Genomic DNA, 23522 nt, shown 5'->3' with positions numbered 1-23522 from the left:
CCAGAGCAATCAGGCAAGAGAAATAAATAAGGGGCACCCAAATAGGAAGAAAGGAAGTCAAACTATCCCTGTTTGCACACTACATGATCCTATATCTAGAAAATGCCATATTCAGCCCAAAAGCTCCTTAAGGTGATAACCTCAGCAAAGTCTCAGGATACAAAATCAATGTACAAAAATCACTAGCATTCCTATACACCAACAACAGTCAAGCCAAGAACCAAATCAGGAACACAGTCCCATTCACAATTGCCACAAAAAAAATAAAATACAGCTAACCAAGTGATATAATTTGGCTGTGTCCCCATCCAAATATTGAATTATAGCTCCCATAATTCCCATGTGTCATGGGAAGGACCCAGTTGGAGGTAATTGAATCGTGGGGAGCAGGTCTTTTCCATGCTGTTCTCACGATAATGAGTAAGTCAAGGGGAGTTCCCCTGCACATGCTCTTTCTCTTACTTGCCACCATGAAAGACCTGACTTTGCTCCTTCTTTTCCTTCCACCGTCATTGTGAGGCACCCCCAGCCACATGGAACTGTGAGTCCATTAAACTTTTTTTCTTTATAAATTACCCAGTCTCAGGTATGTCTTTATTAGTAGCATGAGAACAGACTAATACAGTAAATTGGTACCAGAACTGGGGTGCTACTGTAAATATACCCAGAAATGCGGAAGCGACTTTGGAACTGGGTAACAAGAAGAGGTTGGAACAGTTTGTAGAGCTCAGAAGAAGTCAGAAAGTTGTGAGAAAGTTGGAACTTCCTAGAGACTTGTTGAATGGCTTTGGCCAAAGCGCTTATAGTGATATGGACAATGAAGTTCAGGCTGATGTGGTCTCAGATGGAGATGAGGAACTTGTTGGGAACTGGAGCAAAGGTGACTTGCTGTGTTTTAGCAGAGACTGGCAGCATTTTGCCCCTGCCCTAGAGATCTGTGGAACTTTGAACTTGAGAGATAATTCAGGGTATCTGGGGGAAGAAATTTCTAAGCAGTGAAGGGTTCAAGAGGAAGCAGAGCATAAAAGTTTGAAAATTTTGCAGCCTGACTACTATGCAATAGTACTATGTGTAGTACTATGCAATAAAAAAGAAAACCCCATTTTCTGGGGAGAAATTCAAGCCAGCTGCAGAAATTTGCATAAGTAACAAGAAGCCACATTTTAATCACCAAGACATGCAGAAAATGTCTCTGGGGCATGTCAGAGACCTTCATGGCAGCCCCTCCCCCCTAGTCCAGAGGCCTAGGAGGGAAAAATGGTTTCATAGGTCAGGCCCAGGGCCCCCTTGCTGTGTGCAGCCTTGGGACTTGGTGCCCTGCATTCCATCCACCCCAGCTGTGGCTAAAAGGGGCCAATGTACAGCTCAGGCCATTGCTTCAGCAGGTGCAAGCCCTAAACCTTGGCAGCTTCCACATGGTGTTGGGCCTGTGGGTATGCAGAAATCAAGAATTGAGGTTTTGGAACCTCTGCCTAGATTTCAAGGATGTATGAAACTCCTGGATGTCCAGGCAGAAGTTAGCTGCAGGGATGGAGCCCTCATGGAGTACCTCTACTAGGGCAGTGTGGCAAGGAAATGTGGAGTTGGAGCCCCCACACAGAGTCCCTGCTGGGGCACCACCTAGTGGAGCTATGAGAATATGGCCACCATCTTCCAAACCCCAGAATGATAGATTCACTGACAGCTTGCACTGTGCACCTGGAAAAGCCAGAGACATTCAATGCTAGCCTGTGAAAGCAGCCAGGAGGGGAGCCACACCCTGCAAAGCCACAGGGGCAGAGCTGCCCAAGGCTGTGGGAGCCCACCTCTTACATCAGTGTGACCTGGATGTGAGACACAGAGTCAAACGAGATTATTTCGGAGATTTAAGATTTTACTGCCCTGTTGTATTTTGGACTTGCATGGAGCCTGTAGCCCCTTTGTTTTGCCCAATTTCTCCCATTTGGAATGGATGTATTTACCGAATGCCTATACCCCCATTGTATCTAGGAAGTAACTAACTTGCTTTTGATTTTACAGGCTCATAGGCCTTGTCTCAGATGAGACTTTGGACTGTGGACTTTTGAGTTAATGCTTAAATGAGTTAAGACTTTAGGGGACTGTTGGAAAGGGATGATTGGTTTTGGAATGAGGGAACATGAGATTTGGGAGGGGCCAGGGGCAGAATGATATGGTTTGGCTGTGTCCCTACCCAAATCTTGAACTATAGCTCCCATAATTCCCATGTGTCATGGGAGGGACCTGGTGGGACTTAATTGAATCATAGGGGTGGGTCTTTTCCATGCTGTTCTCATGAGAGTGAATAAATCTCACAAGATCTGATGGTTTTATAAAGGGGAGTTCCCCTGCGCATGCTCTGTCTCTTGCCTGCCGCCATGTAAGACATGACTTTGCTCCTTCTTTGCTTTCCACCATGATTGTGAGGCCTTCCCAGCCACGTGGAACTGTGAATCCCTTAAACTTTTTTTTTCTTTATAAATTACCCAGTCTGGGATATGCCTTTATTAGCAGCATGAGAACAGACTAATACACCAAGGAAGTGAAAGATCTCTACAAGGAGAACTACAAAACACTGCTCAAAGAAATCAGAGATGACACAAATGGAAAAACATTTCATGCTCCTGTATAGGAAGAATCAGTATTGTTAAAATGGCCATACTTCCCAAAGAAATTTATAGATTCAATAAAATTCCTATTAAACTACCAATAACATTCTTCACAGAACTAGAAAAAAAAAAAAAAACTATTCTAAAATTTATATGGAACCAAAAAACAGCTCGAGTAGCCAAGCAATGTTAAGCAAAAAGAACAAACCTGGAGGAATCATGCTACCTGAGTTCAAACTATATACAGGGCTACAGTAATCCAAGCAGCATGGTACTGGTACACAAGCAGACAAATAGACCAATGGAACAGAATAGAGAACCCAGAAATAAGGCCACACACCTACAACTATCTGATCTTTGACAAAGCTGACAAAAACAAACAATGGGGACAGAGCTTCCTATTCAATAAATGGCGTTGGGATAACTGGCTAGGCATATACAGAATATTAAAACAGTTTTTTAGGGAATAGCCAAATCTGGAATCTATTAAATTGTCTATTAAACAGTAGAATAAATAAATTGTAATATAGTTATACATAATATACTATGTAGCAATGAATAACAACTGTTAAAAGAAAAGCTTTAGACAAATTGAACAGAGTTTAATTGAACAAAGAACAATTCAGGAATCAGGCAGCCTCCAGAACCAGAAAAGGATCAGAGCAACTCCAGGGCTATCACAGGGTCAGATGACATTTACGGACACAAAAAGGAAAGTGATGTACAGAAAACAGAAGTGAGGTGCAGAAACAGCTGGATTGGTTACAACTGGGCACTTTCCTGATTTGAAGCTGGTTTGAACAGCTGACTGTCTGTGATTGACAGAAGTTTGGCTGCTGTGATCGGCTCACACTAAGCTACTTGTTACAATAGTAGGTTATGGTCTTTTTACACATCAAGTTTGGTTACAGTTCACTATGTATGGAGAAACCTTTAGGCCAAATTGAAAATTTGTGTGGATGCAGCTTCAGACCAAAATTGATTTAACACAACTAATGCCACACAACATGACCCTAAGTGGTTATGTTGTTGAGTAACAACAGATACAAAGGAGCACATACTCTGTGATTCCATTAATATGAGGTTCAAAAGCAAGCAAAATTAACCTGTAGTGTTAGAAGTCAAGGGAGTGATTGAAAGAAGGAAAGTGGGCAGCGAGGGAGAGAGAGAAAGAGAGAGAGAGTGGGCTGGGGAGAGAGAAAAAGAGAAATCCTGCAAATAAGGATAATTTGACTTCTTTCTTTCCATTTTGGATGCATTTTATTTCTTTCTCTTGTCTGATTACTCTAGCTAGGACTCCAGTACTATGTTGAATAACAATGGTAAAAATGGGCATCCTTATTTTGTTCCAGATCTTAGAGGAAAAGCTATCATTTTTTTTCCCATTCAGTGTGATACTAGCTGTGGGTCTGTCATATATGGCTTTTATTCTGTTGAGGTATATTCCTTCTATACCCAGTGTTTTGAGGGATTTTATTATGAAGAGCTGTTGAATTTCATCAAATGCTTTTTTAGCATCAGTTGAAATGATCATATGGTTTTTGTCTTTCATTCTGTTGATATGATGTGTCACAGTGATTAACTTACATATATTGAACCATCTTTGCATCCCTTGCATCCCTGGCATGATGAAGGATTTTTTTTTAATTTTTATTTTATTTTAAGTTCCAGGATACATGGGCAGTACATGCAGGTTTGTTACATAGGTAAATATGTGCTATGGTTGTTTGCTGCACCTATCAACCCATCACCTAGGTATTAAGCCCCACATGTATTGGCTGTTTATCCTGATGTTCTTCCTCACCCCACACCCCCCAACAGGCCCCAGTGTATATTGCTCCCCTCCCTGTGTCCATGTGTTCTCATTGTTCAGTTCCCACTTATAAGTGAGAACATGGGGTGTTTGGTTTTTTGTTCCTGTGTTAGTTTGTTGGGGATAATGATTTCCAGCTCCATCCATGTCCCTGCAAAGGACATGATCTCATTCCTTTTTATGGCTGCAAGTATTCCATGGTATATATGTACCACATATTCTTTATCTATTCTATCATTGATGAGTATTTGGGTTGATTCCATGTCTTTGCTATTGTGAATAGTGCTGTAATGAACATATGTGTTCATGTATCTTTATAACAGAATGATTTATATTCCTTTGGGTATATACTATATACCCAGCAATGGGACTGTTGGGTCAAATGGTATTTCTGGTTCTACATCTTTGAGGAATCACCACACTGTCTTCCACAATGGTTGAACTAATTTACATTCCCACCAACAGTGTAAAAGTGTTCCTATTTCTCCACAACCTTGCCAGCATCTGTTGTGGCTTTACTTTTTAATAATCACCAATGAATTATCTTTTTAATGTGCTGTTGAATTTGGTTTGCTAGTATTTTGTGGAGGATTTTGCTTCAATGTTCATCAGAATAAAGAAATATCTGACTACAGAAATATTGGCCTGTAATTTTATTTTATTAAGAAAAAAATATTGTAGCTGAATATTGTTATCTTTTTCTGGAAAATTTTCTGTTTTTATCCTTTTAAATAAACTTTCTACCCAAACCTCTCTCTCTACCTTCTCTTTAAGGTCAATAACTCTTAACCTGGTCCTTTTGAGTCTATTTTCTAGATACTGTAGTCATGCTTCATTCTTTTTTATAGTTTTGTCTCCTCTAACTGTGTATTTTCAAATAGCCTGTCTTCAAGCTCACTAATTCTTTCTTCTGCTTGATCAATACTGCAATTGAGGGAACATCATACATTCTTCAGCATGTTAATTGAATTTTTCAGCTCCAGAATTTCTGCTTGATTTTTAAAAAATATTTCAATCTCTTTGTTAAATTTATCTGGTACGATTCTGAATTCCTTCTCTGTGCTATCTTGAATTTCATTGAGCTTCCTCAAAACAGCTATTTTGAATTCTCTTTCTGAAAGGTCAAATATCTCTGTGACTCTGGGATTGGTCACTGTGTTCTCTTACTTTGTTTGATAAGGTCATGATGTTTGTGGATGTTCATTGATGTCTGGGCATTGAAGAATTAGGTACTTACTGTAGTCTTCACAGTCTGGGCTTGTTTGTACCCATCCGTCTTGGGAATGCTTTCTAAGTATTCAAAGGGAATTGAGTGTTGTGATCTAAGCCTTCAGTCACTGCAGCCACATCTGCATTAGAGGGCACCCCAAACCCACTAACACTATGACTCTTGAAGCCTTGTAGAGGTACTGCCTTGGTTGTCTTGGGTAAGATCCAGGAGAATTCCCGGAATTACCAGGCAGAGACTCCTGTTCTCTTCCCTTACATCTCCCCAACCCCCTGCCAAAATGGAGTCTGTCTCTCTCTCTGTGCTGAGCTGCCTGGACTTATGGGAAGAGTGACACAAGTCCCACTGTGGACACCACCACTGGGACTGTGCCAGGTCCAACCTGAAGCCAGCACAGTACTGGGTCTCACCCAAGGCCTTTGGCAACTATTGTCTGGCTACTGCTGATGTTTATTCAAGGCCCAAGGGCTGTTTAGTCAGCAGCTAGTAAATTCAGCCTGGCTTGTGTCTTTCCCTTCAGGGTAATGAGTTCCTTTCTGGCCCAGAGTGGGTCTAGAAATGCTGTCCAGGAACTAGAGCCTAGAGTTGATAAATTTAGAAATCTACTTGGTGTTTCATTTTACTGTAGCTTAGCAGGCACCCAAGTTGCAAGACAATATGCTTTTTACTCTTCCCTCTTTTTTCCTCAAGCAGAAGGAGTCTTCCATGACCACCACAGCTGGGAGTGTACTGGGTCATACCTGAAGCCTGCATGGCACTGGGTCTCACCCAAGGCAGTGAGTACTGCTTGGCTACCACTGATGTTCATTCAAGGCCCATGAGCACTTTAGTCATCAGGTGATGAATCCTACTGGGTCCTTCCCTTCAAGAGAGTAGATTCCCTTCTGGCCCAGGATGTGTCTAAAATTGTCATCTGGGAGGCAGGGCCTAGCATGTGGACTCCAGGACTCTGCTTGGTACTTTATTTTACTGTAGCAGAGCTGGTATCCAAGTTGCAAGACAAAGCCCTCTTTACTCTCCTCTCTCCTTTCCTTAATTGGAAGGAGTCTCTGCTGAAGCTACGAGCTGCACTGTCTGGAGTTGGGGGAGGGGTGACAACCACTCCCTTGGCTGCCCCAGCTGGCGTCTCACTAGGTCATGTACACCCCAAGTCCACTGGCTTTGAGCACAGTACAGCACCAGGACTTGCCCAGGAACTACAGTCCTTATAGCCTAGATTTCCTTTCAAGTTTATTTAGAACCCCAGAGCACTTTAGCCCTCAGTGGTGGGCTAGCTGGAACTCAGGTTCTGACTGCTGGGATGGAAAATTCCCCTCTGGCCAGGGCTGGTCTAAATGCTCCCTCTGTGGGCACCAGCTGAATTCTGCCCCATGTTGCTTTCCACTGTGACAGGGCAACACTGCGTGACAATGCAAAATCCCACAGTCACTGTGCTGTCCCTGCCCCAAGCATCATATTCTGTCTCTGTACTATGAGGCCACTGCTGGGGGATGGAGGAGGGGTGGTGTAGGCATTTCAAGACTGTCTTTCCTATTCTCCTCAGTGCCTCTTTCCTTGATATGATATTAAAACCAGGTATTGTGATCACTCACCTGATTTTTGGTTCTTATGAAGGTGCTTTCTTGTGTGGATAGTTGTTCAATGTGGTGTTCCTGTGAGGGGGATGATCACTGGAGGGTTCTGTTAGGCCATCTTGCTCTGCCTCTCTCAAAATTTCATTTTTAAAAATATTTTAAGTTCTGGGATACATGTGCAGGATGTGCAGGTTTGTTACATAGGTAAACATGTGCCATGGTGGTTTGGTGCACCTATCAACCCATCACCTAGGTATTAAGCCCCACATGCATTAGCTATTTATCCTGATGCTCTCCTTCCCCTACCCCCAAAATTTCATGTTTTCATTGAATGATATTTCATTGTACATCTATACCTCATTTTGTTTATCCATTCATCTGTGGATGGATGCTTGAGTTGTTTCCACCTTTTACTGATTGTGTATACTGCTGCCATGAACACTGATGTGCAAGTATCTGAGCCCCTGCTTTCAATTTTTTTGGATGTATACATGGAAGTGGGATTGCTGGGTCATATGTTGTTCTAGGTTTACCTTAAAAAATTAAACTATGTTACTATTATTGATTATTATTGTTATTTTTTTAAGAGACAGTGTCTTGGTATGCTACCTAGGCTGGAATTGAACTCCTGGGCTTAAGCAATCCTCCCACCTCAGCCTGCCAAGTATCTGGGACTACAGGCACATGCCACTGTACCCAGCTCTGTGTTTAATGTTTTGAGAAACCACAACAGTTTTCCACAATAGCTGCATCACTTTGCATTCCCACCAGCAAAGCACGAGAGTTCCAATTTCTGTACATTCTTACCAAAACTCATTATTTTCTGAGTTTCTGTTTGTTTTTGTTTTCTTATAACCATCTTAGTAAATGTGAAGTGGTATCTCATTGTAGTTATGATTTGCATTCCCTAATAACTCATAATGTTGAACATCTTTTCATGTACTTATTGACCATTTGTATATTTTCTTAGGAGAAATGTCTGTTCAAATCCTTTGCCCATTTTTGAATTACGTTGTTTTATTGTTATTGAGTTTCAGAAGTTCTTTATATATTCTGAATATTAATTCCTTATCAGTTATATGCTTTACAAATATTTTCTCTCATTTACTACATCATCTTTTCACTTTTTGACATAATTCTTTGATGTACAAAAGTTTTTTAATTTTAAAGTATATTTTATCTTTTTTTTTTTTTTAATTTTTTTTTTTTTTTTATTATACTTTAGGGTTTTAGGGTACATGTGCACAATGTGCAGGTTTGTTACATATGTATCCATGTGCCATGTTGATTTCCTGCACCCATTAACTCGTTATTTAGCGTTAGGTGTATCTCCTAATGCTGTCCCTCCCCCCTCCCCCCACCCCACAACAGTCCCCGGAGTGTGATGTTCCCCTTCCTGTGTCCATGAGTTCTCATTGTTCAATTCCCACCTATGAGAGAGAACATGCGGTGTTTGGTTTTTTGTCCTTGCGATAGTTTACTGAGAATGATGTTTTCCAGTTTCATCCATGTCCCTACAAAGGACACGAACTCATCATTTTTTATGGCTGCATAGTATTCCATGGTGTATATGTGCCACATTTTCTTAATCCAGTCTATCGTTGTTGGACATTTGGGTTGGTTCCAACTCTTTGCTATTGTGAATAGTGCCACAATAAACATACGTGTGCATGTGTCTTTATAGCAGCATGATTTATAGTCCTTTGGGTATATACCCAGTAATGGGATGGCTGGGTCAAATGGTATTTCTAGTTCGAGATCCCTGAGGAATCGCCACACTGACTTCCACAATGGTTGAACTAGTTTACAGTCCCACCAACAGTGTAAAAGTGTTCCTATTTCTCCACATCCTCTCCAGCACCTGTTGTTTCCTGATTTTTTAATGAGGGCCATTCTAACTGGTGTGAGATGGTATCTCACTGTGGTTTTGATTTGCATTTCTCTGATGGCCAGTGATGATGAGCATTTCTTCATGTGTTTTCTGGCTGCATAAATGTCTTCTTTTGAGAAGTGTCTGTTCATGTCCTCTGCCCACTTTTTGATGGGGTTGTTTGTTTTTTTCTTGTAAATTTGTTTGAGTTCATTATAGATTCTGGATATTAGCCCTTTGTCAGATGAGTAGGTTGCAAAAATTTTCTCCCATTTTGTAGGTTGCCTGTTCATTCTGATGATAGTTTCTTTTGCTGTGCAGAAGCTCTTTAGTTTAATGAGATCCCATTTGTCGATTTTGGCTTTTGTTGCCATTGCTTTTGGTGTTTTAGACATGAAGTCCTTGCCCACGCCTATGTCCTGAATGGTATTGCCTAGGTTTTCTTGTAGGATTTTAATGGTTTTAGGTCTAACATATAAGTCTTTAATCCATCTTGAATTAATTTTTGTATAAGGTGTAAGGAAGGGATCCAGTTGCAGCTTTCTACATATGGCTAGCCAGTTTTCCCAGCACCATTTATTAAATAGGGAATCCTTTCCCCATTTCTTGTTTTTGTCAGGTTTGTCAAAGATCAGATAGTTGTAGCTATGCGGCATCATTTCTGAGGGCTCTGTTCTGTTCCATTGATCTATGTCTCTGTTGTGGTACCAGTACCATGCTGTTTTGGTTACTGTAGCCTTGTAGTATAGTTTAAAGTCAGGTAGCGTGATGCCTCCAGCTTTGTTCTTTTGGCTTAGGATTGACTTGGCGATGCGGGCTCTTTTTTGGTTCCATATGAACTTTAAAGTAGTTTTTTCCAATTCTGTGAAGAAAGTCATTGGTAGCTTGATGGGGATGGCATTGAATCTATAAATTACCTTGGGCAGTATGGCCATTTTCACGATATTGATTCTTCCAACCCATGAGCATGGAATGTTCTTCCATTTGTTTGTATCCTCTTTTATTTCATTGAGCAGTGGTTTGTAGTTCTCCTTGAAGAGGTCCTTCACATCCCTTGTAAGTTGGATTCCTAGGTATTTTATTCTCTTTGAAGCAATTGTGAATGGGAGTTCACTCATGATTTGGCTCTCTGTTTGTCTGTTATTGGTGTACAAGAATGCTTGTGATTTTTGTACATTAATTTTATATCCTGAGACTTCGCTGAAGTTGCTAATCAGCTTAAGGAGATTTTGGGCTGAGACAATGGGGTTTTCTAGATATACAATCATGTCATCTGCAAACAGGGACAATTTGACTTCCTCTTTTCCTAATTGAATACCTTTTATTTCCTTCTCCTGCCTGATTGCTCTGGCCAGAACTTCCAGCACTATGTTGAATAGGAGCGGTGAGAGAGGGCATCCCTGTCTTGTGCCAGTTTTCAGAGGGAATGCTTCCAGTTTTTGCCCATTCAGTATGATATTGGCTGTGGGTTTGTCGTAGATAGCTCTTATTATTTTGAGATACGTCCCATCAATACCTAATTTATTGAGAGTTTTTAGCATGAAGGGTTGTTGAATTTTGTCGAAGGCCTTTTCTGCATCTATTGAGATAATCATGTGGTTTTTGTCTTTGGTTCTGTTTATATGTTGGATTACATTTATTGATTTGCGTATGTTGAACCAGCCTTGCATCCCAGGGATGAAGCCCACTTGATCATGGTGGATAAGCTTTTTGATGTGCTGCTGGATTCGGTTTGCCAGTATTTTATTGAGGATTTTTGCATCAATGTTCATCAAGGATATTGGTCTGAAATTCTCTTTTTTGGTTATGTCTCTGCCAGGTTTTGGTATCAGGACGATGCTGGCTTCATAAAATGTGTTAGGGAGGATTCCCTCTTTTTCTATCGATTGGAATAGTTTCAGAAGGAATGGTACCAGTTCCTCCTTGTACCTCTGGTAGAATTCGGCTGTGAATCCATCAGGTCCTGGACTCTTTTTGGTTGGTAAGCTATTGATTATTGCCACAATTTCAGAACCTGTTATTGGTCTATTCAGAGATTCAACTTCTTCCTGGTTTAGTCTTGGGAGGGTGTATTTGTCGAGGAATTTATCCATTTCTTCTAGATTTTCTAGTTTATTTGCATAGAGGTGTTTGTAGTATTCTCTGATGGTAGATTGTATTTCTGTGGGATCGGTGGTGATATCCCCTTTTTCGTTTTTTATTGCATCTATTTGATTCTTCTCTCTTTTCTTCTTTATTAGTCTTGCTAGCGGTCCATCAATTTTGTTGATCTTTTCAAAAAACCAGCTCCTGGATTCATTAATTTTTTGAAGGGTTTTTTGTGTCTCTATTTCCTTCAGTTCTGCTCTGATTTTAGTTATTTCTAGCCTTCTGCTAGCTTTTGAATGTGTTTGCTCTTGCTTTTCTAGTTCTTTTAATTGTGATGTTAGGGTGTCAATTTTGGATCTTTCCTGCTTTCTCTTGTGGGCATTTAGTGCTATAAATTTCCCTCTACACACTGCTTTGAATGTGTCCCAGAGATTCTGGTATGTTGTGTCTTTGTTCTCGTTGGTTTCAAAGAACATTTTTATTTCTGCCTTCATTTCATTATGTACCCAATAGTCATTCAGGAGCAGGTTGTTCAGTTTCCATGTAGTAGAGCGGTTTTGAGTGAGTTTCTTAATCCTGAGTTCTAGTTTGATTGCACTGTGGTCTGAGAGACAGTTTGTTATAATTTCTGTTCTTTTACATTTGCTGAGGAGAGCTTTACTTCCAACTATGTGGTCAATTTTGGAGTAGGTGTGGTGTGGTGCTGAAAAAAATGTATATTCTGTTGACTTGGGGTGGAGAGTTCTGTAGATGTCTATTAGGTCCACTTTATGTAGAGCTGAGTTCAATTCCTGGATATCCTTGTTAACTTTCTGTCTCGTTGATCTGTCTAATGCTGACAGTGGGGTGTTAAAATCTCCCATTATTATTGTGTGGGAGTTTAAGTCCCTTAGTAGGTCACTCAGGACTTGCTTTATGAATCTGGGTGCTCCTGTGTTGGGTGCATATATATTTAGGATAGTTAGCTCTTCTTGATGAATTGATCCCTTTACCATTATGTAATGGCCTTCTTTGTCTCTTTTGATCTTTGTTGGTTTAAAGTCTATTTTATCAGAGACTAGGATTGCAACCCCTGCCTTTTTTTGTTTTCCAGTTGCTTGATAGATCTTCCTCCATCCCTTTATTTTGAGTCTATGTGTGTCTCTGCACGTGAGATGGGTTTCCTGAATACAGCACACTGATGGGTCCTGACTCCTTATCCAGTTTGCCAGTCTGTGTCTTTTGATTGGAGCATTTAGCCCATTTACATTTAACGTTAATATTGTTATGTGTGAATCTGATCCTGTCATTATGATGTTAGTTGGTTATTTTGCTCGTTAGTTGCTATAGTTTCTTCCTAGTCTCGATGGTCTTTACAATTTGGCATGTTTTTGCAGTGGCTGGTACCGGTTGTTCCTTTCCATGTTTAGTGCTTCCTTCAGGAGCTCTTTTAGGGCAGGCCTGGTGGTGACAAAATCACTCAGCGTTTGCTTGTCTGTAAAGTGTTTTATTTCTCCTTCACTTATGAAGCTTAGTTTGGCGGGATAGGAGATTCTGGGTTGAAAATTCTTTTCTTTAAGAATGTTGAATATCGGCCCCCACTCTCTTCTGGCTTGTAGAGTTTCTGCAGAGAGATCAGCTGTTAGTCTGATGGGCTTCCCTTTGTGGGTAACCCGACCTTTCTCTCTGGCTGCCCTTAACATTTTTTCTTTCATTTCAACTTTGGTGAATCTGACAATAATGTGTCTTGGAGTTGCCCTTCTCGAGGAGTATCTTTGTGGCGTTCTCTGTATTTCCTGAATCTGAATGCTGGCCTGCCTTGCTAGATTGGGGAAGTTCTCCTGGATAATATCTTGCAGAGTGTTTTCCAACTTGGTTCCATTCTCCCCATCATTTTCAGGTACACCAATCAGACGTACGTTTGGTCTTTTCACATAGTCCCAAATTTCTTGGAGGCTTTGTTCATTTCTTTTTGTCCTTTTTTCTCTAAACTTCCCTTCTCTCTTCATTTCATTCATTTCATCTTCCATCAGCGATACCCTTTCTTCCAGTTGATCGCATCTGCTACTGAGGCTTCTGCAATCTTCGCGTAGTTCTCGAAACTTGGCTTTCAGCTCCATCGGCTCCTTGAAGCCCTTCTCTCCATTGGTTATTCTAGTTATCCATTCTTCTAATTTTTTTTCAAAGTTTTTAACTTCTTTGCTGTTGTTTTGAATTTCCTCTCGTAGCTCAGAGTAGTTTGATCGTCTGAAGCCTTCTTCTCTCAACTCATCAAAGTCATCCTCCATCCAGCTTTGTTCCGTTGCTGGTGAGGAACTGCGTTCCTTTGGAGGAGGAGAGGTGCTCTGTTTTTTAGAGTTTCCAGTTTTTTTGGTCTGTTTTTTCCCCATCTTTGTGGTTTTATCTACTTTTTGTCTTTGATGATGGTGATGTACAGATGGGTTTTTGGTGTGGATGTCCTTTCTGTTTGTTAGTTTTCCTTCTACCAGACAGGACCCTCAGCTGCAGGTCTGTTGGAGTTTACTAGAGGTGCACTCCAGACCCTGTTTGGCTGGGTGTCAGCAGCGGTGGCTGCAGAACAGTGGATTTTCGTGAGACCACAAATTCAGCTGTCTGATAGTTCCTCTGAAAGTTTTGTCTCAGAGAAGTACCGGGTTGAATGAGGTGTCAGTCTGTCCCTACTGGGGGGGTGCCTCCCAGTTAGGCTGCTCAGGGGTGAGCGACCCACTTTAGGAGGCAGTCTGACCGTTCTCAGATCTCCAGCTGCGTGCTGGGAGAACCACTACTCTCTTCAAAGCTGTCAGTCAGACAGGGACATTTAAGTCTGTGGAAGTTCTTGCAGAGTTTTTGTTTGTCTGTGCCCTGCCCCCAGAGGTGGAGCCTACAGAGGCAGGCAGGCCTCCTTGAGCTGTGGTGGGCTCCACCCAGTTCGAGCTTCCTGGCTGCTTTGTTTACCTAAGCAAGCCTGGGCAATGGCGGGCGCCCCTCCCCCAGCCTCGCTGCCGCCTCGCAGCTTGATCTCAGACTGCTGTGCTAGCAATTAGCGAGACTCCGTGGGCATAGGACCCTCCGAGCCAGGTGCGGGACACAATCTCCTAGTGTGCCGTTTTCCAGGCCCGTTGGAAAAGCGCAGTATTAGGATGGGACTGACCCGATATTCCAGGTGCCGTCTGCTTCCCCTTTCTTTGGCTAGGAAAGGGAACTCCCTGACCCCTTGCGCTTCCGGAGTGAGTCAATGCCTCGCCCTGCTTCGGCTCGCGCACAGTGCACTTCACCGACTGTCCTGCACCCACTGTTAGGCACTCCCTAGTGAGATGAAACCGGTACCTCAAGCAGAAATGCAGAAATCACCCGTCTTCTGTGTCGCTGGGGCTGGGAGCTGGAGACCGGAGCTGTTCCTATTCGGCCATCTTGGCTCCACCCCCATTTTATCTTTTTTTGTTTGTTTGTTTTCTGTGCTCTTGGTGTTATATCCATGAAGTCATTGTTAAAGCCAGTGGCATGAAGATTTTCCACAGGTTTTCATTTTTCATCTAAGAGTTGTATGATTTTGTTTGTTTGTTTTTAGAGACAGAGTCTCACTCTGTTGCCCAGGGTAGAGTGCAGGGGCATGATCATGGCTCACTGCAGCCTCGACCTCCTGGGCTCAAGTGATCCTCCCACCTCAGCTTCCGAAGTAGCTGGGACTATAGGTGTGCATCATCAAGCCTGGCTAATTTGTTTTTTAAATTTTTTGTAGAGACGCAGTCTCACTATGTTGCCCAAGCTGGGAAAGTTGTATCGTTTTCTCTCTTCAGTTTAGATCTTTGATTTGTTTTCAGTTCATGTTTGTATGTAAGGTAAAGGACCAACTTCATTCTTTTACATGATATATCAGGTAGTCTCAGCACCACTTGTTGAAAAGATTATTCTTTCCCTTTGAATGGTCTTGACACCCTTGTCACAAATCAATTGACTATATGTGAGAGTTTATTTCTGGCCTCTCTATCCTATTTTATTGGTCTATATGTCTGTCCTTACTCTAGTACTGTTTTATTTGTTGTAGCTTTGTAGTAAGTCTCAGAGTTGGGTAGTGTGAATCCTCCAAGTGTATTCCTTTTTTTTTTTCAAGATTTATTTTGGCTATTCAAGGGCCCCTGCAGTTTCATATTAATCTGAGGATCACTTTTTCTATTTCTGTGAAAAAGACTATTGGAATTTTGACTGCATTGAATCTGTAGATCACTTTGAGTAGAATTGATATCTTAACAATGTAAAGTATTCCGATCTATGAATAGGGACATCTTTCTATTTATTTATGTCTTCTTTAATTTCTTTCACCAATGTTTTATAGTTTTTAGCATATATCTTTCACTTCCTTGGTTAAATTTATTCCTAAGTATTCTATTCTTTTAGCTGCTTTTATAAATGGGATTGGTTTCCTTTTTCCCCGTTTTTATTTTTTTAGAGATAGGGTCTCACTCTGTTGCCCAGATTGAACTGCAGTGATGTAATCATAGCTCACTGCACCCTTGAACTCCTGCGCTCAAGCAATTCTCCCACCTCAGCTACCAACAGCTGGGACTACAGGTACATGCCGCCATGCCTGGCTTTTTTTTTTTTTTTTTTATAGACAGGGTCTCGGTATGTTGCCCTATTGAATTTGTTCAATAGCTGTAGTAGCTTTCTTATGGATTCTTTCTATATATAGGATCATGTCATCTGTGAATAGAGACAGTTTTACCTTTCTTTCCAATTTGGATGCCTTTTATTTGTTTTTCTTTTCTTATAGCTCTGGCTAGAACTCTGGTATGATGTTGAACAGCAGTGGTGAAAGTAGGCATTCTTTTCTTGTTACTGATTTTAGGGAGAAAGCTTTCAGTGTTCCATTACTGAGTGTCATGTTAACTGTGAACTTTTTATTTTTATGTTTGTTTTTGTTTTGAGATAGGGTCACTTTCTATCACCCAGACCGGAGTGAGTGGCATGATTATGTCTCACTGAAGCCTCAAACTCCAGGGTTCAAGTGATCTTCCCACCTTAGCCCCCCAAGTAGCTGCGACTATAGGCATGTGCTACCACACCCAGCTAATTCTTAAATTTTTTGTAGAGACAGGATCTCACTATGTTACCCAGGCTGGTCTTGAACTCCTGGACTCAAGCAATTCTCCTACCTCAGCTTCCTAAAGTGCTGGGATTACAGGTGTGAGCCACCACACCTGGCCAACTGTGGATTTTTAAATACCTACCTTTATTATTTTGAGGAATGTTCTCTCCATATGCATTGATTATGTGGCTTTTTTCCCCTTCATTTTATGAATGTGATGGATTACATTGCTTGATTTTCTTATGTTAAGCCACCTTTGCATTCCTGAGATAAAGCTGGAAAGATTTCATGTTGAAAAGGCTTTTACTATGGTCTTGGATTTGATTTGTTAATATTTTGTTGAGGATTTTTGCATCTATGTTCATAAGGAATATTGGTCTATAATTTTACTGTGATATCAATCTAGCTTTAGTATCAGAGTAATTCTATCCTCATAGAAAGAATTAGGAAGTGTTCCTGCCTCTTCAATTTTTACAAGCATTTGGTAAGAATTCATTTCAATTCTTCTTTAAATATTTGATAGAAGTCACTAGTGAAGCCATCTGATCCAAGACTTTTCTTTGTTGGGAAGTTTCTGATCACTGATTCAATCTCTTCACTTGTTAGAGGTCTGATATGGTTTGAATGTGTGTCCCTTCCAAATCTCATGTTGAAATGTGACCTATGATGTTGGAAGTGGGCCTAGTGGGAGGTTTTTGGGTTATGGGGTGGATCCCTCATCAATGGTTTGGTGCTGTTCTTGCAGTAATAAGTGAGCTCTCACTCTATGAGTTCATGTGAGATCTGGTTGTTTAAAAGAGCCTGGTACCCCTTCCCTCTCTCTCTCTCTTGCTCCCTCTCTCACCATGTGATATGCCAGCTCCCCCTCTGTCTTCCACCATGATTATAAGCTTCTTGAGGCCTCACTGGGAACAGATGCTGGCACTGTTTCACACACAGCCTGCAGAACCATGAGCCAAATAAACCTCTTTTCTTTGTAACTTACTCAGTCTCAGGTATTCCTTTTTTTTTTCAGGTATTTCTTTATAGCGACACAAAATAAACTAACACAAGATCTGCTGAGACTTTCTACTTCTTCTTGAGTCAGTTTAGGTAATTTCAAGGAATTGGTTCATTTCTTCTAGGTTATCCAATATGTTAGCATATGATTGCTCATAGCATTCTCTTATAATCATTTTTGTTTTCCAAGACAGAGTCTTGCTCTGTCGCCCAGAGCTGGAGTGCAATGGTGTGATCTCAGCTCACTGCAACCTCCACCTTCTGGGCTCAAGCAATTCTCCTGCCTCAGCCTCCCAAGTAGTTGGGATTACAGGTGCATGCCACCACACCTGGCTAATTTTTGTATTTTTAGTAGAGATGGGGTTTCACCATGTTGGCCAGGCTGGTCTCAAACTCCTGACCTCGTGATCTGCCTGCCTTGGCCTCCCAAAGTGCTGGGATTACAGGCGTGAGCCACCACGCCCAGCTTATAATTTTTTTTTTTTTAATCTCTGTAAGCTTGGTGATAATGTCCCCACTTTCATTTCTGATTTTGGTTATTTACGTATCTTTGCTAATGTTTTTGTCAGTCTAGCTCAAGGTTTATTCATTCTGTTGATTTTTTCAAAGAACCAATTTTTGGTTAAATTGCTTTTCTCTACTATTTTTCTATTCTCTCTTTTGTTTATCTCTACTTTAACCTTTATTATTTTCTTTCTTTTGTTAGTTTTGTGTTTAGTTTGCACTACTTTTTCGAGTTTCTTAAGGTGTATAGGTTACTTATTTTCTTTTCTTTTCTTTTTTTTTTTTGATATGGAATCTCGCTCTGTTGTCTAGGCTAGAGTGCGGTGGCTCAGTCTTGGCTCACTGCAAGCTCCACCTCCTGGGTTCACGCCATTCTCCTGCCTCAGCCTCCTGAGTAGTTTGGACTACAGGCACCCGCCACCACATCTGGCTAATTTTTTTTTTAATTTACAGAGATGGGGTTTCATCATGTTAGCCAGTATGGTCTCGGTCTCCTAACCTCGGATTTGACTTTTTAAAATGTAATCACTTACAGCTATGTTTCCCTCTGAATCCTTTTTTCACTGCATCCTATAAATTTTGATATGTTGTGTATTTATTTTCATTTGTCTCATTATTTTCTAATATCCCTTGTGATTTTTTTGACCCATTAGTCATTTAAGAATGAGTTGTTTATTTTCTGTAGCTTTGTATGTTGTCTAGTTTTCCTTTATTGATTTCTAACTTCATCAAGTTTTGTGCTCTTCATTAAAGAGCAGATATTTTATATGGTATCTATTTTTTTAAAATCCATTGAGACTTGTTTTGTGGCCTAACATATGGTCTCTCCTGGAGAATGTGCCATGTGCACTTGAGAAAAATATGTATTCTGCTGTTATATTGAGTAGACTATTGTATATATGACTGTTAGGACTAATTATAATTTTCATATATGGTGTAAGGTAGGCATCCAGATTCATCCCTTTGCATGTAGATATCAGTTGTCATGGCACCGTTTGTTGAAGAGACTGTTTTTTCCATGAAATTGTCTTGGCACCCTTGTCAAAAATCAATTGGTTTCAGAGTAGAAGAGAAACTTTAAAAAATATAATCAATTGGTCATAGATGTATGGGTTTATTTCTGGACTCTCAATTTTATTCCATTGATCTATGTGTCTATCCTTATGCCAGTACTACTTCAGTAAAGTTTTATAGCTTTCTTCATCTCAGTCTGACACATTTCTGTTTAGTTTATTTCTAGATATCTTAAATTTTTGTTGCTATAATGAAACGAAGCTTTATAAAATCATATTTTCATTGATAACTAAAAATATAAAACATTTTAAATTGGTTATTAATTGGTAGTTCCAAGGAAATAAATTTACTTTTGTATTTTAATCTTCTATCCTGTATTTATTTGGTAGGCTTTTAAAAAAATCGTGGTAAATACATATATCATAATATTTACCATTTAAACTATGTTAAAGTGTACAATTCAGAGCCATTAAGTAAATTCACAATGTTATGTAACCATTACCACTGTCTAGTTCCAGAAAGTTTTTATCATTACAAATAGAAACTCCATTTAGTAAGCCTTTCAAAGCTGAAGACTTGTGTCTTTCTTCAGTTCTGAGAGATTTCTTACATTATTTATTTGAATATTTCATTATGTCTAACACTTGGCTTACACCTTCTGACACTTTTATAAGATTAATATTAAATGTTCTGGATTGACTAGGCATGGTGATTCATGCCTGTAATCCTAGCAATTTGAGAGGCCAAGGTGGGTGAATCACTTGAAGCCAGGAGTTCGAGACCCGCCTGAGCAACATAGTAAGACTTTGTCTTTACCAAAAAAAGAAAAAAATACAAAAATTAGCTGGGCATGGTGGCATGCACTTGTAGTCCCAGCTACTAGGGAGGTTGAGTATATGCTGTCATATACTCATATACATACACATATGGGTATATGGTGTCAACATGATGTGTTACTGTTGATGTTAATAATGATCATTAGGCTGTGATAGTATTTGTCAGGTTTCTCTACTGTAAAGTTATTTTTCCCCTCCCATTTCCATATTGTACTCTTTGAGAGTAAGTCACTATATGCAGTCTGCACTTAAAGAGAGGGGAATTATGCTCTACATCCTTGAGTGTGGAGTATCTACATAAATTATTTGGAATATTTCTGCACAGGAAATTTGTCTTTTTACTTATTTACTATGGTTTTTTTTCCAGCACTTCCTTACTTTCTGGCACTACAAGATATTCCAGGCACTACAAGATATTCTTGTATATATTTCCTATATACAAGATGAGCCCAATCCTATAATCAGCTGTATCTCCAAGGAGTTCTGATTTTTTTTAATTGGAGAGCGATATTAGAAACCAAGGTGTGGGCCGGGCACGGTGGCTCACGCCTGTAATCCCAGCACTTTGGGAGGCCGAGACGGGCAGATCACGAGGTCAGGAGATGGAGACCATCCTGGCTAACACGGTGAAATCCCGTCTCTACTAAAAGTACAAAAAATTAGCTGGGTGCAGTGGCAGGCGCCTGTAGTCCCAGCCACTCGGGAGGCTGAGGCAGGAGAATGGTGTGAACCCGTGAGGCGTAGCTTGCAGTGAGCCGAGATAGCCCTACTGCAGTCCAGCCTGGGCGAAAGAGCGAGACTCCGTCTCAAAAAAAAAAAAAAAAAAAAAAAAAAAATTGAAACCAAGATGTGAACACTAGATGGTCTACGTTCTCTTAAGTGTTCTTTTTAATAACTTTAAATTTCTTCTAATTTCTCTGCTTTGAGGATATTCTTTTAAAGACTCCTTACATTTGTTCTATTTAATCGTATTTCCTTGGGTGTCATTAGTTATTCTGTTTGTTAAATTTAGTCATGGGGACGATTTTTCTTAAACATTCTGTGAATGTGTGCTTATATTTGAATTTGAGATTCTCCATTTGCTTTCCTATAGAGTTACTGTTTTCTATAGTCTGATGCCAGTGGGGGAAGGACAAGATGTGCAGACAGTGAAGCTGTCAATAGGTCATTTTCTCTGTGTGTGGAAATCTTGCTTCTCTAGCCTACACATCTATATACCTTAACTCAGTGCAGGGGAAAACACTTCTGGTGCCTGATGATTAGCTCAAATGGGAATGAAGATATACAAAAAGGTCAGTCTTTCCCCTGTGACCCATATCTACATCCTCTAAACTTGGGGTGCCTCAAATCTGCTCCCCAATTTTACAGTGGTCTCCACCGTATCTTTTTTTTTTTTTTTGAGATGGAGTCTCGCTCTGTCGCCCAGGCTGGAGTGCAGTGGCGCAATCTCGGCTCACTGCAAGCTCCGCCTCCCGGGTTCACGCCATTCTCCTGCCTCAGCCTCTCCGGGTAGCTGGGACTACAAGCGCCCGCCACCACGCCCGGCTAATTTTTTTGTATTTTTTAGTAGAGACGGGGTTTCACCGTGGTCTCGATCTCCTGAGCTCGTGATCCGCCCGCCTCGGCCTTCCAAAGTGCTGGGATTACAAGTGTGAGCCACCTCGCCCGGCCTCCACCATATCTTTTTAATCCTATAGTTTCTTCAATCAGTTGAATTCCCCTGCTTTACATTTTTCAGAGATCTTCAAAATTCCTGACTCCTGAAGGCCCCCTTCATGATTGTAGTAGTATTATGCATTTTTAAAATTTTAAAAACATACACACAACTTTTCCTGTCATTGCTAGAGATTTTCATAGGCGAGGGGATGTAGGTGCCTGTTCTCAGCCTACTGTCTTGGTCTAGTATCTCCGTCCTGCATTTAAAAAATGAAAACATAAAGGAAGCTGGGAATAAAATGAAGAGAAATGTATTTAAATATACATGTGTGGTAGACTCTTTGCTTACTCACCACACATTTCTTCACCTTTTTTTTTTTTTTGAGACAAAGTCTCACTGGAGTGCAGTGGCATGATCATGGCACACTGCAGCCTCGACCTCCAGGGCTCAAGTGATCCTCCCACCTCAGCCTCCTGAGCAGCTGGGACCATAGGTGTACACCACCATGCCTGGCTAATTTTTTTATTGTTTGTAGAAACAGCATCTTCCTAATGTTGCCTAGGCTCGTCTTGAACTCCAGGGCTCAAGCAGCCCTCCCGCCTTGGCCTCCCAAAATGTTGGGATTACAAATGTGAGCCACTGCACCCAGCCTTCCCTACCTTTTTGCCTGCCAATTGAACCTCAGTGTTGTAGCAGATGAAAATCACTTGTTATCAGAGAATTTGATCCAAACCGTGACACCAAGAAATAAATTATAATTTGTCCGTACTATTCATAGTAATCCCATTTCCCTTTACCAGCGATTGGTCTGGGTGTGGGCATGTATCCTAGTTAGGGCCGATGAAACGTAAAGGGAAGTCTTAGAGTGGGGAGTCTGGGATCTTCTCCTCTCGGATAATAAAACAGAGCCTCAAGAGGAGAAAAACCCTTTGTCCTCTATGCTTTTTTGCTGTGAGGAAGTGATGGCTGGAGCTGTAATAGTCATCATGTGATCATGAGGTACAAGCAAAAAAATGAACGAAAATAAACAGAAACAGCCTACGTATTTAATGAAATCACTGAACTGCTGAATGGCTTCTGATTAAGTCAACAATAAATGTCTTTATGGTTAAAGTCACTTTGTCTGATTTTCTGTTATTTTCAGCTGACATTCTTCCAATCCACTGTGTAAATGGATATAAAAATTTTTTCAAATATTATTCTAAAGTCACATAGATTAAAATTTACTTCTAACATTTCTTACATTTCACTTTTTTTTCCCCTCAGAATTAAACCTGGAGGGGCAGCGAAAAATTTCACCTGGTTCAATAAAGGACTCTAAAACTGAAGCCTCAGGTAATATTGCAATTAGAAAATCTGCAAAAGTGATTTTTGCTTTAGATGAAACTGAACTGAAATCAAAGCTAGAGCACACATGGAAGAAAAACCTTTTTGAAAGAATGGAGGCAAGAGCCCAAGCAATGCAGCAGAAAATAATAGATAAGGAAAATCTGAAGAAGGAACTAGAAAAAAAGCCTGAAAAAAAACTCCCTAGGGATAATTTGGCCAAAGAGTGGTTTAATACTGAAAGCATGACACTGAATAATCGTGCATATTTGCTTGACAAACTTCTACCCACCTTAGTTCCTGGAGTAGAAAACATGTTAACTCAAGTAGAAAAGAAGAAGGTTTTGACAGAAGCTGATACTCCAAGCAATTTTGACCCAATTAATTATTTGGGGGAATATTTAATGAGAAACAATCCCAATTATATCAAAGACCCAGGAATGTCTGGTTACCAGAGGGTGATGAAAGAAGTCACAGAAGACCTGAAGATATATGTTCCTGACACCATCTGCAACAGGTACAATCTGTTATAGTTTCAGTTCATGATCTGTCTCCTTACATTGAAAAACTAGTAGAAAGAATGACATAATCATAGACAGGACTTAAAGGAAGTGATTCTACAGTTATTCAGAAAGTATTTATTGAGCTGCTAGTATGTGCTTCACTCTTTTTGAGGCACTGTGAAGACTAACAAAATAAATAAGTTCCTTGTATTCATAGATTTAATTATCTCACTATGACTGCAAGTGTATATTGATTTGTATTTTTATTTATCTGCCTGCACTGGAAAGTAAGCTATATGAAAGTTGGAACTTTTTAAAAATTTAACTTTCCATATAGGCAATCTGGTTTAAAGGCCAATATGTAAAAAAAGTTATATAGTGAATAGTTTCCCTCCCATTCTTATCTTCCATCTACCCAATATTCCACCTCCACCATGAA

At 40.4% G+C, this 23522-nt stretch overlaps 1 protein-coding gene across 1 annotated transcript in view; it reads left to right on the top strand.

The window, feature by feature from the left end:
• The window catches only part of EFCAB5 (EF-hand calcium binding domain 5), a 165155-nt gene that overhangs the window by 11389 nt on the left and 130244 nt on the right, over window positions 1-23522 (top strand). Inside the window, exon 4 of the mRNA XM_003277076.2 lies at window positions 22521-23097. Coding sequence (XP_003277124.1) covers window positions 22521-23097 — 577 coding nt within the window. The remainder of the gene's footprint in view (window positions 1-22520; window positions 23098-23522) is intronic.

Source organism: Nomascus leucogenys, chromosome 19 (genome assembly GCF_006542625.1).
Source record: "Nomascus leucogenys isolate Asia chromosome 19, Asia_NLE_v1, whole genome shotgun sequence".
NCBI classification, from domain to species: domain Eukaryota; kingdom Metazoa; phylum Chordata; class Mammalia; order Primates; family Hylobatidae; genus Nomascus; species Nomascus leucogenys.
The sequence above is the reverse complement of the archived record's forward strand: the minus strand, read 5'-3'. Positions and strand labels throughout refer to the sequence as shown.